General features: G+C 39.5%; 1 protein-coding gene across 2 annotated transcripts in view; it reads left to right on the top strand.

Annotated features, from left to right (window-relative positions):
* Positions 1 to 16,158, top strand: part of AXDND1 (axonemal dynein light chain domain containing 1) — a 116,323-nt gene that overhangs the window by 10,450 nt on the left and 89,715 nt on the right. For both annotated transcript variants that reach the window (XM_020984330.2, XM_020984327.2), the window contains exons 5-8: positions 11,077 to 11,203; positions 12,013 to 12,098; positions 13,513 to 13,569; positions 13,757 to 13,859. In XM_020984330.2, the coding sequence (XP_020839989.1) occupies positions 11,077 to 11,203; positions 12,013 to 12,098; positions 13,513 to 13,569; positions 13,757 to 13,859 (373 nt within the window). The remainder of the gene's footprint in view (positions 1 to 11,076; positions 11,204 to 12,012; positions 12,099 to 13,512; positions 13,570 to 13,756; positions 13,860 to 16,158) is intronic.

Below are 16,158 nucleotides of genomic sequence, written 5' to 3'. Positions count from 1 at the left end.
AGTCAGTTTGCTATCACTGGAGACCTCCAAGGAAGGGCTTAATTAGTACTTGTCTGAGATTCAGTAGAGGGGCCACTTGCTCAGTTCTAGGTTCCACTAGATGATCCCTGAGGTTCTTTCCAGTTCTGAGATTCTGTGATCTAGAAATATTTGAAAAAAGCTACCCTCTTGAAATTAAGGCTTAAACAGAGCAGCTAGGTGGTGTCGTGGATAGAGCACCAGCCCTGAAGTCAGGAGGATCTGAGTTCAAATTCGGCCTCAGACCAAACACATGATACTCGATAGATAGCTGTGTGACCTTGGGCAAGTCACTTAACCCCAAATTGCCTAAAAATAAAACAAACAAACAAATAAACAAATTAAGGCTTAAACAAGATAAAGTTTAAATTACATTGTAATAGTTTGGCAGAGTGAAAAAGTATTAGATTTGAAATCAGAACCTTGTGATCTTCCCTTTGGCTCTGCCACATGTGATATGGGAAAGTTGTTTCATTTCTCTGGGTCTCCATTTCCTCATCTGTAAAATGGGAATAATAGTACACTTCACAGTGGCAGGATGAGGAAAATTCTTGACTAAATTTCCGTGTAAATATGAACTCATTATGCCTAAAATTTCTTAACATTTTTTCCATTAGTAGTAGGGTTCAAGTTTATTGTTTCTCCACTCTTGATTAATGCTTCTATCTTTCAGAGCTAAGGAATAGATGATTTTGCATTTATTTTCAAGTAAATTAACTTACTTTAGTATTATATCCTTTAACTTCAGGTCATCTAATTATATCTGTATGCCCATCCATGTGATAGAATGACGGCTATGTCTTCTGTGCTAGAAATGGTTGTAGAAGAAAGGCTTACTCAGTAACCTCAATGAAAGACCCTCGGGCCCTCCAAATGTCATAAAGTATCTGATTTTTATTTGTATGCCCTCAGGATGTGATTTTAATGAATAATAATTACCATTTATATTGCTCTTGTAGTGCTTGTAAGAATAATTAAGTGCTCATGAATGTTGCAATAAAGTAACATATATGTGTGTGTATGTACATATATACGTGTGTATATATACATACCTATGTATATGTATATATAAATAATTAACAACAATCCTAGTAGTATATGTAGCACATGCTCTGGAATTACTCTCTCAATCCCCACTCAAACAAGTGAGTTGAATCCCAGAGAGCAGCTGCTAGGTCCCCTAAGGACTGTTAATGGTAGCTCTGAGGAGTTAGGTGTGACTTCCTAATGTCACACAGGCCCCTACCAGTGTGCTCTCTGCTATGATTATCAGTTCATATCAATCAGCCAGGCGGTGTGACCTGGGCAATGCTCTTAACCCTGTTCACCTCAGTTTCCTCATCTGTAAAATGAGCTGGAGAAGGAAATGGCAAACCACTCCAGCATCTTTGCCAAGAAAACCCCCAAATGGGGGGGGTTTGTGGCATGAAGAGTGGGATGTGACTGAAGCAACTTAGCAACAACAACAACAACAGATTTAGTAATGCGAGTCAGACCAGTTGGTACAAAACATTGCCTCCACAAGTTTGTGTCACACTTTCCCGCAAGTACATGCAGAGTCCAGGGGAAAGCGGGCTCAGGTTTAGAGCATGTGTGAATAAAGGATGAATCACAGATCACCTAAGTCTTTTTGGTGGAATCCTCAGGATTTTCCTTTTAGATATAGTGTAATTTTTCTCTGCTTGGCTCTTTGTAAGTCAACAAACATTTATTAAGTGCTTACGTTATGCTAGGTCCTATGGGAGTATAAGTGCATGCAGAAAGAAAAAAGTCCCTGCCCTCATGGAACTTACATTCTAATGGGGAAAAATACATAAAAGGAAGATAAAAAGTGGGAGAGGGGGAGAGAAGGTTCCTATGAGGCAGGGCAGGATAGAGAAAATCTGGAGGGTCCTAAGTGGAACCCGCCCCACACAGGGGCAGAGGGTACTTCCAGTATGAGCAGTCCAAAGGTGGCGTGAACTTCTGGGATGAGTAGGCTTCTGTGGCGTTGTAGAGACAGTCTGGAGAGCCTTGAACCTATACCCATCTGTCCTTGGCTCCCAGTGCATGCATAATTAGCAGACACAGCCACTATCTGCTCCAGGGATGCAATTTAGGGCAATTGCAGAAACATGGGAAGTCTAAAACCTTCAAAGGTCTCACAAGGTCCCCCTCCAATTGGGATGTGGGAAGGAGACTGAGATCAAAGCGAGGGCCAGGACTGTGCTCCAGCACCCCCAATTGATTCCTCTTGAAGGGTCTAGCTACTCTCTCCTCTCTGCTGCCAAGAGCTCTGATGGTTTTATAGAGGCCACAGAAGCTGTGACCTGTGAGACCCCCAGACAATCTGAATAGACTGTCTCCGCTAGGAGCGTGACTCATCATCCTCTTCAACAAGCATTTATTAAATCTTCTGTCTCTAATTTTAGTATCTCTTCTAGAGAGGTGGCATAGTGGATGGAGCGCTAGGACAGTGTCAGGAAGATCTGAGTTAAAATCAGATACTTACTAGCTGTGTGACCCTGGACAACTCACCTTACCCTAGTTTGTCTCAGTTTGCTCATCTGTAAAATGGGGATAATAATAGCCCCCACTTCCCAGGATTGATATGAGGATCAAATGAGATAATATTTGTAAAGCTCTTCCCATGGTGCCTGATGCACAGTAAGTGCTATATTATTAATTATCATTATTCATCGGCTCTTTCCCTGTGCCTTACAAACATACCCAGATCTGCCCCATCTGTAAGAAGCCTTTATCCAGCCATCCCATCAAGCCACTGCCCTGTGTCTCTTCTCTCTTTCACTGCCAGACTTCTAGAACAAGTTGTCTGCATGACTTTCCTCCATTTTGTCCCTTCACACACATCTCACCCCTTCTAGAAATCTGGCTTTCCACTTATGCAACATAACTGGTTTCTCCAGGGTTCCCCGTGACTTGCTTATTGCCAAAGCTGATGCCTCTTTTCTGTGTTTACACTTCTTGACCTCTCACCAGCCTCTGACTCCAACTGGCGACTTCCTCTTGTGGTTTTCTTTCTACGTGTCTGCCTGCTCTCTTAAGGAGCATTGCCATCCTCTGATGACCCAATTTTGCAGCCTCAAAGTCATCCTTGATGCTTCGCTTTCCCTCAACTCATGCATCCAGTCAGCTGCCAGATCTTGTCAATTCTCTCTCCACCATACAGCTCACATCTAAAGTGATTGCCTTAAAGTGCCAATCAGATCACGTCACCCCCCACCCCCATTCAGTAAACTCCAGTGCTTCCTTATTGCCTTCCGGATCAGATACAAAATGCTCTGTTTGGCGTTCAGAGCCCTTTATTACTGAGCCCCCTCCCACCTGCCCAGCATGTACCCTTTGATCCAGTGACACTGGCCTCTTTGTTGTTCCACAAGCAAGACCCTCCATCTCTCTGCTCTAGGCATATTCTCTGGCTGTCCCCCATGCCTGAAACTCTGAACTTTGCTCTAACTACTGATTGAGAAAGCCCCTCAGTGTCTGCTATCGTATCCTGCTTCCCAAGACGATTCAAATGGAAGCGATTCCGTTTCCTGCCATGGCGCTGGCAGACTGTCCAGGTTTCATAGGCATACAACAATGAGGTCGGCACAATGGCTCCTTCTCTCCCACACTTTACTTCGGAGCCTCCCAGACACTGAGCCAGCTCTGGCAATGTGTGTGTCAACCTCATTATCCATGTGTACATCCCTGGAAAGTATACTGCCAAGGGAAGTGAACTTATCCGCAGCATTCAAAACTCTACTGCAGAGAGTGAAACTCCAGTGGGCTGGCTCCATTGTTCAATGCCAAGCATAGGCATGTCTAAAAGACTATTATGGAGAACTCACAGGACATGTGCTCACATGGTGGTAGAAGAAGCGACACAAGGACACTTTCAAGGTCTATCTTAAGAACTTTGGAATTGATTGTGCGACAGGAGAGATGTTGGCCCAGGACCGCTCAGCATGGCGTGCCCTGATCAGAGAAGGTGCTGTGCTCTGTGAGCAAAGCAGAATTGAGGTAGTGAAAAAGAAATGTGATCAGAGCAAAGATTTGCCCATGGTTACACAGCTGATAATTGTCTGAGGAATGATAATGTGTACAAGAAGTGCTTTGTACTTGTGCCTTGATGTTGTGAGCCTCTGTGATTTCATTAGTGTGGTTATTCCCTATTGCTTCTGGAGATGCTGAGTGCAGCCCCCTTTTACCTTTGTAGATTGGCTTCCTGAGGAAAAAATCATTATCCAGTGACCAGCACTCAGGTCATGACCTCTGTAAACTTAACTGGGCTGGTCCTTGGATGCTAGACTCACAGTGTGGCACCAGGCCTAAGCTCTCTTGGGGAAGGACCTGCCAGGGCCTGTGTTTGGTTGGCATGGGTTCTTTGGATGAAGGGTTACTTCTGTTCCACAATGGGGCATCAAAGTAAGACTTTGTGGAGATGCATAATTATGAAGCACTATAAATTTGTAAGCTAATTATTATAATGGTAGAGAAGTTGATTAACTTCTTTAGGTCAGTAGTTGTCAGTGTGATTAAAAGAATTAGCAATCTACCTGAGAACAAGTTCCAAGATGTTCTTGAATTCTCTTTAACTGTTATGGGGGTGGAACAGAAGAAGATGATGGCTCAGGAGAAGTAGGATGTACCTCAGAGCGTATAAATATCCAAGGAATGGTTTCTATTTGCATTATACACCTGTAGTAACGAATCAGTCATGCTTGTGCAACATTTCAGCATCCTGAAGGAGACAGAACCAGGTGATTACCAGAAAGCATTCATGTGGGCTGGTGGGGGTACCCTTTGGCCATACTTCTTGGGCCAGGTGGCATTATTAAGGTATGCATACTTTGCCTGAACTTAGGTCAGTACCATGTCCTCCTAGTCATAATTTCATACTGGATGCAAACCTGAGAAATCCCTTCTGTTCTGGAGGTTTTCTGGAGGCATGATGGGTGATTTCTTCCAAAATTAGTCTGGCATGATAAGCCTAGTAGACCCTTGGCTAGCTGGTTAGTTGTTTTTTTGTTTGTTTGTTTGTTTATGAGATCGAGTTTATTGGAGGGTTTTGGGTCTCCTGATTAAACTAGAACTTCTTCAGGTGAACTGCAGTCCTGGAGAGCCTCAGAAACTAATACTCCTACTCCACAATTCTCTGGACTGGGAACTTGGGTCATTCTGAAACAGTCCCAACCAAGGCTAGAAATGTATTTCTTTTGGAGCTGAACCAAAGCCCATTAGCTCTCTAGACTGGAACTGGAGGTTCTAATGACTTAATGTCTTTGGTAGTTGGATAAAACAGCTTTTCTCTGTTGGTAATTAAGGCTGTAACAAAAAGCAGATGAACATTTAAATGCCCCAGTGTGGCACTGTTTTGATATATTGTTAGCTGTAAATAAAATCTTTTAATATTCCAAATGCAAATATTAGTCCCAGTGTGGAAGGCAAGTGTCAACCAACCTTATTGTTACTATGGTTAAATAAATTCTCATTAAAATTAAGTTAAGCAGATTAGGTAAATATTCGTGATTACATCTAATTCATTCAACTTCTTTTTTGAAATATATTTTATCAAAAGCTTAAATAAACAAAACGAGGAATAAAATCTTAAGTAATAGCATAAAATTCCATTTAAGTCTTGATTAGAGGAAAAAGATGCAAACTTTAAAACAATAAAAATGAAGTCTTATTTACTCCATTTCCTTTTTCAATTTTTCTGTGTATGTTCTTCTAAGATTTCATTGCTGTGCTCTTTTTTTTATAGTAGAGGCAGCATATCCTAATGGAAAGGGTCTGGACATGGAGTCAGGAAGTCATGCTAAAGTCCTCTCCCCAGGGCTTGTCATCTATTGATATTATTGGTCTCTTCCCAATTTCAGCTTCTGATTTTATTTTTCATTTCATTTGTTTTCCTATTTTAAACTTATTCATTTCTCCCTTGATTTTCATTGTTTCTCCTTCCTAGTTCCTTTTATAAGGTCTTCTGGTGTAGATTCGTCTTTTTATGATTCTTACAGCAAATAACATTTGGGTATTGGAGATTTTAGAATTGAATTACTGAGCATGTATGAGTCTGTTGAAACGAAGGAAAGAAAGTGTGGAGGGAGGGAGTAAGAGAAGATGTGGGCAGTGCATCATCCTGTCTTCAAGTATTTTAAAAGCTGTCCAGCAGAAGCAGCATTAAGCTTGTCCAAGTTAGCCCCAGAGCACCTACATAGGACATATGGGGGAGAATTTTAGAGAGGTATTGTTGGGCTGTGTGTAACCAAAAACTTGCTAAAGATTACAGCTATCTAGAAGTGAAAGCAGTCTTCTATCATGGGGGTCATCAGACAGAGGTTAGATGATCATTTAATGGAGACACACTAGGGACTATTGGTCAGGAAGGGTTTGGACTACATGACATCTGAGTGCCCTTTAGACTGCAATTCTGTGATTCTGATTCTGAGAACATTATTTTTTGTTGTACAAATTCTTATTTCTGTTAAACCAAATCCATCAGTTTTGACTTCAAAGACCTTTTCTATTGAAAAACAAAACAAAGCATTGATTAGGCACTTACTATATTCTAGGCACTGTGCTACACGATTAGGATGCAGCTCTAAGCAAGCGAGCCCTGGCCTCAAGGAGTTTACATTTTGGTAGGGGAAGGCCACACATAAACAGGACCTAAAAGATGGCTAAGCAGGGCAACTTAGTCTAGCAATGACCTGGAAGTGGCCTGGTCTGGCTTAGAGAAGATGAGAGATCACCTTGGAGAGCCCAAGGCCTCAGGGGACAGAATGAGCTTTTAGGGAAAACTGAGGACAGCAGGCAAGGGGTTTTGGAGTTCTTTTTATTATTTCTTTTTTTTTTTTAATTTTTGTTCATTTCAAACTTAGATACAAAGTGAGAAAAGAAAAAAAAAAAGAACATTTCCATGTATGCAGCAGAATATGAGAGGATTCAATATAAAACAGCAAATTTCTATTTCAAATTGTTTACTTTTTTTTGAAAACCTATATAATAAATACTACACATTGTTTTCAAAGCTACCCAGTTTTTGAGTGCTTCCTTCTAAATTTTCAAGTTCTCTTTTGTTCTCTGATTTGCACTTTTTATTTTATTTTTTTCTCCCTCCCCCTACCCTGCCCAAGAGAAGGCTACAATTAAATATGAATATATATTCATATACATATATATCCATATGCATATAGGTAAGACCATACTATGCGTATTTCTATTTGTCAGTTCTTTTTCTGGAGGTAGATGGTATCTTCCTTCATAGGTCCAAGACTTCCCGTGTTTTTCTACATCAGCCAGTTCATCATTTCTTATGTCATAGTAGTATTCCATTACAATCATATACCGTAGGTTTTTTAGCCGTTCCCCGTTTGAAGGGCATCTATCATTTTAGCCAATCTGATAGATGTAAGATGGTATCCCCAAAGTTGTTTTTAATTTACATTTCTCTAATCAGTAACGATTTAGAACATTTTTTCATTTGACTATATAAAGTTTTGATTTCTTCATCCAAAAACTGCCTATTCGTATCCTTTGACCATTTATCAATTGGGGTATGACTCATATTCTTATGAATTTGACAAAGTTCTTTATGTATTTGAGAGATGAGACCTTTATCTGAGAGATCGTCTATGAAAGTGTCAAGATACTATTAGGAGATACCCTGTTTTCCAAGCTGTGCCCTGAGATTGGCGTAACAACAATCCTTTGTGCTCACCTTCTGGAACTGATGGTTCCTGAGCTCAGGCAGGCACCAGCAGGCCCAGACATGAAGCCTTGTTACCAGTGACTTCTTGTCACTAGACAACCTTCCCTCACTGTTGCTGTTGCGCCTCGCTACTGTTGCTACACTACACTGTTTAACTCTTTGTCTAGCCACAAATATTTAAATCAAGGTTTGGCCACGCTGGAGTGGGTCCCCCGACTAGGGGCAGGGCTCTAGCCCATTTGTCTCAATCCCCTCCTTGCTTGCAAGCCATTTCTCTCCCTTTGAAATTAAGCTTCTGTTTGATTCCTGACTGTCTTGTCTCTAGCCTGCTCTGTTCAGCTCTGGCCACTGGTTAGAGGCTGATTCCATCTAATTGACAAAAGTTTTTTTTCCCTATTTTCTGCTTTCCTTCTAATCTTGGCTACATTGGTTTTATTTTTATGAGAACTTTTAAATTTTACACCTCAACAATGCTCTCTCTCTCTTGTTTCTTTGTATATTGTTCTCCTATCCATGAGTCTGGTAGGTAATATGTTCCGTGTTCTAATTTTATTGTAGTATCTCCCTTTATATCTAGGTCATGTATCTATTTTGACCTTATCTTGGTACATGGTTTAATATGCCCAATTCCACTAGACTGCTTCCCAGCTTTCCCAACAATTTTTACTAAATAATGAATTCTTATCCCCAAACTTAAATCTTTACATTTGTCAAACACACAGTTACTATGATTCTTTACTACTGTATATTGTATGTCTACTCTGTTCCACTGACCTACCTTTCTATTTTTTAGCCAGTACCAGATAGGTTTGATATTTACTGCCTTATAATATAATTTAAGGTCTGGTACTGCTGAATCGTCTTCCTTGACTTTTTAAAATTAGTTAATTTGAAATTCTTGAGCTTTTGTTCTTCTAAATGAATTTTGTCATTATTTTTTCTAACTCAGCAAAATAAATTTTTAGTAACTTAATTGAGATGGCATTGAATAAATAGATTAGTTAGGTAAAATTGTCATTTTTATTATATTGGCATTGCCTACTCATGAACAATGAATATTTCTCCAATTATTTAAATCTGACTTTATTCATATAAAGAATGTTTATATTTATGTTCATGTAGTTCCTGTGTCTGTTTTGGCAGGCATACTGTCAGGTATTTTTTGCTGTCTAGTTATTTTAAACGGTCTAAAACAATATTGAATAATATTGGTGACACCTAGTATAGTTACCCTGTTTTTCTCTTTTAATTAAATGTATTTTAGCTTTAACTTTGTCTGAAATCATGATTGCTACCTTGCTTTTTTTATATAATAAATTCAGCTCCAACCTTTTATTTTAACTCTGTGTGTATCTTTCATTTTTGTCATGTTTCCTGTAAGCAACATATTTTTGAATTCAGATTTTTAATCTGTTCTTCTCTCCGGGGTAAATTCATCCCATTCACATTCAAAGTTATAATTATTTGTTGTGTATTTCCTTCCATCCTATTTTTCCTCACTATCCTTCTCACCCTATTTACCCTATTCCTCTTCACTTGTCTAATTTACTTCTACCCACTACCTTGCCCTTCTATTCTTAAATAGACCCATTCCTCTTATAGTCTCTCCCTTATCCTCTCCCCCCACCCAATGGCAAAGTCATATTATCATCTCCTTGATGTCAAGGTCCTCTTCGAGAATGAAGGACAAACCATGCAAGCTCCCACCCTGCACTTTAATCTACCTAAATTCCTCCCTTATCCCCTCCCCGCTCCTAATTCTTAATCTACACACCCTTCTACAAGTCCCTCCCTCATCCTATCCCCTTGCTCTTTTTATATCTTTATAAATTTAGAAGACTTTTATACTTGGTGTTTATGTTGTTCCCTCTTTTACTCATTTCCAGTGAGGGTGAGGTTCTAGCACTACCAACCCTCTACTCCCGGTTGCTTCTTATGTATCAGTTCTTCTTTTTATGCCTCATTTGTATGGGGTAATTGCCCCTTTTTATCTTTTCCTAGCCAGTTTTATTTTTTAGAATCACCCCATCATACATAGCTCTGCCCAAACCTTTCTTTCAAACCACCCAAATTATGATGACATCAAAGTCCTGATAACATTTTCAGATATAAGAAGCAAACAATTGGACCTTATTGAGTCCCTTATAATTGGTCTTTCATGTTTACCTTCTATTTTTCTGGGATCATGTATGTTGAATTTTCTATTGAATTTTCCTCTTTTTTGTGACAAACACCTGAAAATCTTTCAATTAGTTAAATGTCCTTTTTTTTTTCCCAATTCAGGATTATACTTAACTTTGCTGGGTAAGTTACCCTTGGTCACAACCCCAGTTCTTTTGCTCTTCGAATTATAGTGTTCCAAGACCTATGGTCCTTCAGTGTAGAAGCTGCCAGGTCTCATGTCATTCTGATTGTAGCAGTGCAAAATTGTTTGTTTGGTTTTTTTTTCCTAGTTGCTTGCAATATTTTCTTCTTGACCTGGGAGCTTTGAAACTTGGCTATGCTATTCCTGTAAGTTTTCCTCCTGGGATCTCTTTCTGGTGGTGATTGGTGTATTTTTTCTATTTCTGCTTTACCTTCTTGTTCCAGAACTTCAGAGAAATTTTCCTCAACAATTTCTTGTAATATTGTACCAAAATTCTTTTTTTGATCATAACTTGCAGGTAGTCCAACAATTCTTATATTATTTCTCTTCAATCTGTTCTCCAGATCAGTTGTTTTTCTGATGAGATGTTTCATATTCTCTTCTATTTTTCATTCTTTTTCATTTTGTTTTATTATTTCTTGGTGTCTTATAATGTCATTAACTTCCCTTTGCCCTTTTCAGGGACTTATTTTCTTCCTTAAGTTTTTGATTCTTTTTTTTTCCAGTTGGTTGACTTTCTTTTCATAGTTTTCTTGATTTTTAAGCTGCTGCATCGCCCTGATGACTCATATTCAGCTTCCAGGCCATTAAACACCCTCCCTCTCTACCTCAGATAATTTTCAGAAAAACTTCTGTATCATCTGATATTTGCATCAGATTTTGTTGATTTTTTTTGTGGGCACCAAAGTATTAGGTCTTCTTAGGTCTTTTTGGATGTTTTGGCTCTTTACACTTAAAATTCTAAATGCTGAAAAATATCACAGCTACCTGAATGCCAGTTAACCATGTTGATAATAATATCAGCCTCACATTTCTCTAGCGCTAAAGTTTACAAAGCACTTTCCTCATAACAACTCTGTGAGCAGGAGGTCACAACTGTAATTAATCTCAGCTGTTACTGTATGGCAGATTTTTAAAAACTATAATTAGCTAACCCAATCTGATACAATTTTGTGAATAACTAATTAATGAACACACATGTTTTTCATTTTCTTAGGGATATTTCTTTTTTGTATGACATTAAGGCTGAAAAACTAGAGGATTCATGGCTTCCACAGCTGGTAAAAAAGATTACCTCCATTCAAGAAGAGCCATACCAGGGTTTGTCTATCCCCCAGACATCAGTAAGTGTAACTTTTTGGCCATAATATTTTTTTTCTTTTAGAATTCATTGAAAATATAAAATAGTCCATCATTCTGGACCTAGATGGCTAGATCCAATTGTCAGCATATATTTATGAGTATGGTGATGGCAGAAATGATCCCAGTCCCTGCTTGTCTTATAGGAAAGACATCTTTTTCTTCTTCTTTTTTTAAAGTTGTTGTTGTAGTCACAGTTGTTTGCGGAATTACTGTTACCGCTAAAGTATAGTCAAGTCAAAAAGCATTTGTTAAAAGCTCCTGCTATGTGTCAAGACACTGTGCTAATCACCGGGGATGCAAAGAAAGATAAACAGTCTTTCTCCTTGAGGATCTCACAGTGTAACAGGAAGACAGCATGTAAACAACCATGTACATGAAAGATGTATACAGGATAAATTGGAAGGTAGATCACAGCTGCCTGTCTAAAAATCATCTTAAAAAATTGTCAGAGATAGATTTTTCAACCTGCTGATATTGATTTTTATGTGGATTTTTAGAATTAATTACATGATCAGTTATTGGCAGAATTTAAGAAATAAAACCCAAGCTTCAAAGAACCTAGGACGTGTTTCAGTTGACTGGTCCTAGATACCCAACCCTCAATTTGTTTTTCTACAATATGGGTGATTTTTATTCAAGCTTATAGCCTTTACATAGAACTATGTTTTAAGCCATTTCTTAAATCAAGATCACTCAAACAAATTAGATCCTAACTTTTGTGGTGTGGGGTAGTAGGTAAGGTATCTCTCAGAATGTTTTTTCCCCTTTCACATCTCCATTTCTTTTTCAGCCAAAAAAGTTAACGGATACTCTGATCCCTGAAGAATTTCACATTGCGTCCAGCACAGGAGTTGAAGGTCTACAATATTATGATGAGTGAGTTTTACAGTTTGAGTGGAACCCTTGGTAATTATGTGATTGCTACCTCTCTTGAATCAGAGAAATAATGCAAAGACTGAGAGTGGAAGGACATTCATGGCCCTAGACAGGGGTTTCAACCCAGGAGTTTGCTGGTAAATGTTTAACTGGCTCCCTGAAAGAAAAAAAAAAGCATACAGACACTTTTATATTTAATCTGCATTGTTAACATTTCTACATCACTTTCTTCCATCTAAATAATCAACAATTCAATGACTCAAGCCCTGACTTGTCGTGTTTGTCAATTTCCAAGGCATTGTGAGGACCAAATGAGAGAAGGTATGTTAAGTGCTTTGCAAACCTTAAAGTGCTATATAATGCTAGCTGTTATTATTAATAACACTCTCTTGTATTAATATGATATTTTATGGTTTACAAAGCATTTTCACATATATTGCATCATTTGAATCTTACGACACCAGAAACAAGGACCCAGGAAGGAAGACTGAAGACAGTCACAACCTTACCTGTTTCACAGGTAAATATGCAGGTAACACTGTTTGTTGGGCAGGAGAACACAGAAGGATACCTATAGGTTCACTCTAACACTCTAGCACTATCTAGTCTAGTCTTCTCAAAAGGGTTGCTGATAATGGGAGCTCCAACTCCTACAGCATTCCCTAATCACACTTCTCCCAGGGGCAAGGGAGAATAGCAGTACAGCTCCTCATCCCCTAAGCCTCAATGGGGGCTAGTTGAGGCAAACACAGATTCCCCTCAAGCCTTGATGGCGCTGATCAAGGCAGGTACATGCATTCCTCAACGCATTACCCAAATCCCAAAATGGGTTCCCCACCACTGGCCACAGTGCTGCTTTATAGGGCAACAGGTGAAGAAAGCATCTTGCCCATGTTAAGCTCACAAGTTAACTTTAGCAATATTGTCATATCCTAGCACAGTGCATGCATAATAAATATCACATCATGTCACCCCTGTATCTCACGTGCAACAAATATGGTTTTCAGCCATAATTTGTGGGATATATTATCTAGGATCCTAGAACTATTATCTAAAAGGGATTTAAAAAATCCACCTTATTTACAAAGATCTAATGACTTCCCAAGAAAAAATGGCTGGTATAGGGTAGAGCCTCATTAGATTTTAAACTCCTTGAGGGCAGGAAATGGTTTTCTTTTTATTCATTGTATCCTCAGTCTAGCAGAGTGCCTAGTGCATGGTAGTCATTTAATGTGGATTGGATTGGATTGGATTGGATTGGAGCCAAGACCTAAGCCCAGGCCATCTCCTTGTCCATTCTCCTTCCACAGGATCATGCTCCTTCCTGGGGATAGAGAGTACGTGATTGTGCACTGTGTTACAGGCAGGCGATTGAGTGCCCTTAAGAATAATGTGTAAATTTCCTTTTTTGCAGCAAATATACAACCCTGCTAACCGACAGTCAGAATAGGCTGTTACTTTTCCCATCAATGTAAGTAGAGCTGATTTTCTAAAATGCTTTCCAAAATAATAAGGATGCCATTTCTGTCAAAGCCCACTACCCAAAGACGTGTGGGCTGCCCTTATTTTATTTTATTATCTTTGGGATTCAAAGATTTGGTTCAGCATAGTTCTGGTAATAACACTAATTCTCCATTTCTGCAACCTTCATCTGCTAGGAAACCAAATAAGAGAATTGAAGTGATACAGCTGAAGAATGTAATGGATATGATGCTAGAGAAGGCTGGTGTAGATGCTGACAAATCAGTAAATGCAACTCAGGTAGAAAACCCTTCCTAAACCTCATCGTGGCGGAGGATATTTTCCATCCCTAAGCATTTCCTATAATTGTACAGCATGCATTAAAGAGGTTTCAAATCTCAAGGATTACCCTGCTATAAAGTCCTTGCATCTATCCTTTTAATAAAATGTCCTAAAAGGGTCATGTTCTTTGAGGCCTAATTTTAGTTATAAAAATGGATTCAGAGAGAAGCCATGTGGTTTAGTGGATAGAAGCTGGCCCTAGAGTCAGGAAGACCTGGGTTCAAGTCTTGTTTTTGATACACACTGGCTTTGTGACCCTGGATTTAGGGAGCTTTTTAAGGCCTGAAGTTTCAGAGTAGGTTCCAAGTTGCATTATCTTCAGGAAGTTTCCTGGTTGGGAATTCCCTATGCCAGTGAAATCACAGATCTGGCCTCCAAAAAAATCACAGAGGCAGAGTAGTATAGTAGAAGAGGTGCTGCTCTTGGAACCAGAGGACCTAGGTTCAGATCCCTGCTCAGAGGCTTGCTGGCTGTATGATAACAGGCAGGTCACCTGACCTCTTTTGATCTCAGCTTCATTAATTGTAAAATTAGGGAGTTGGATTAGATAGCACCAAAAGTTCCTTCCAGCGTTACAATCCATACCCAAAATACCAGTTTTATCATCAGCAAAATAGAAATATTAATATTCATATTACTAGTCTAATGAAGGTTTGTGAAGTAATTAGCCAACTTTAAAGTGCAGTGTGGATGTTTTAAATTATAAGTATGAGTATGATTATTCTGTAGAAATTTTCGGGTAATCTTGTGAGTGTGTGGTAGGTTTTTGGAAATATTTTATTGACAACAGGAGATATGGTGTAAATTGTCAATGTGAAAGCATTAAAGTAACTGATTATAACTGTTATCTCCGTGGAAGATATGACAACGAAAATCGCTGTTCATTGACCTTCTAATAACAAACACCAGGCGATCCGTCCAATGCAGAGTCGAGTTTGAAGAGAGGCTCTCGGTAGATGGGGCGCTTCTCCAGGGGTTCCTGTTTGTGGATGATGTTCTGATCAAGCCCCAGCACATTGCAGAGCCTCCTAGAAGAGATCTATGACTGAGATCTGTAACCCTTCAAAAGAGCTTGGCCTCTCTGCCCACATAGGGCGGACCAGTGGACGACAAGTGTCTCTGGCCCAGATTTCAACGTGCATTTAGATGAGTCTCCAGTAGCACCTGCTGATCAATGTATATGTATAGACGGATACTACAGAGGGGTGACGAGTCGGGTCCGCCATTGAAACAGAGGACCGCTTTCGGATCATTTCAGAGTTCTTCTACTGATCCTAAGCTTCCTGTGAAAGCAAGGGGCCCATCTCTTCAATAACATTTTCCCAGTGTGTGCTATATAATAATGAGACATGAAATACCACTAGCTCTGATGAGTATCGCACAGAGATCAGTAGAGAGGTGCAAGGTCGGTGTGAGCTGGCTGCAGCATACTTTCAGTGAGGAACTCCAAAGAACAGGTGGGAAAGAGGTCATTGATGACCTCTAAGATAGGAAGAGAAGATAGACTGGTCACTTGGTGAGGGCATGAGATGACAGGCAGACAGAGTGATCCATTGGTATCTTTGAGAGGGCAGGAGAAAGCAGGGAAGGCCTCTTGCTCATTAGGTGGGCCCACTATGGTCAGTTTACAGGAGGACATGGACAGGAGTCACCCAGGACGGGCAGGCCTGACTGAGTCGTGATTGGCGTCGTTGGAGGAAACACCTAAATCAATAAGCTCTCAGATACATTTGAGGAAACAGTGTCATGGTCGTAGACTAATGCTTTCCTAACTGTGAATAAAGCTGTTGAAGTATGAAAGTAAGCCTAAATATTACCCAGAGAAGACAGAAAGGGTATAATAATAACATGAGTTTTAGATATCACTGGCTAAAATATGAAAAAGGCTATCACAGAATCCTTCTTCCTTCATTCCATCTACAAAATGGGGCAGATTTGGAAATCTGTGCTTTGGTGAATGTTTTTCCAGTATACAGCTTCCTTAATTAAAGGTATAGCAATAATAGTAATAGTAATAGTAATGGTGGTAATAACAATAGCATAATTATATTGTGCTTCAGGGTTTGCAAAATGTTTCTGTATCTACATCGTCTTTTGCTGTATTGTGTAGAAGAAAGAACAATGCAGCAAGAGGCAGGAGGCCTAGTTTCTGTTTCCTTCTCCACTGATAACTTGCTTTATGACCTTGGGCAAATCACTTAAATTTTGTGGGGCTCATTTGGCTCGTTTGTAAAGTTAAGATAACAACATCTTACCT

The sequence above is a fragment of the Phascolarctos cinereus genome, unplaced genomic scaffold (assembly GCF_003287225.1).
Source record: "Phascolarctos cinereus isolate Bilbo 61053 unplaced genomic scaffold, phaCin_HiC Scaffold_5;HRSCAF=322, whole genome shotgun sequence".
In the NCBI taxonomy this organism is placed as follows: domain Eukaryota; kingdom Metazoa; phylum Chordata; class Mammalia; order Diprotodontia; family Phascolarctidae; genus Phascolarctos; species Phascolarctos cinereus.
Note: the sequence above shows the minus strand (reverse complement) of the source record. Positions and strands in the feature narration are given on the sequence as shown.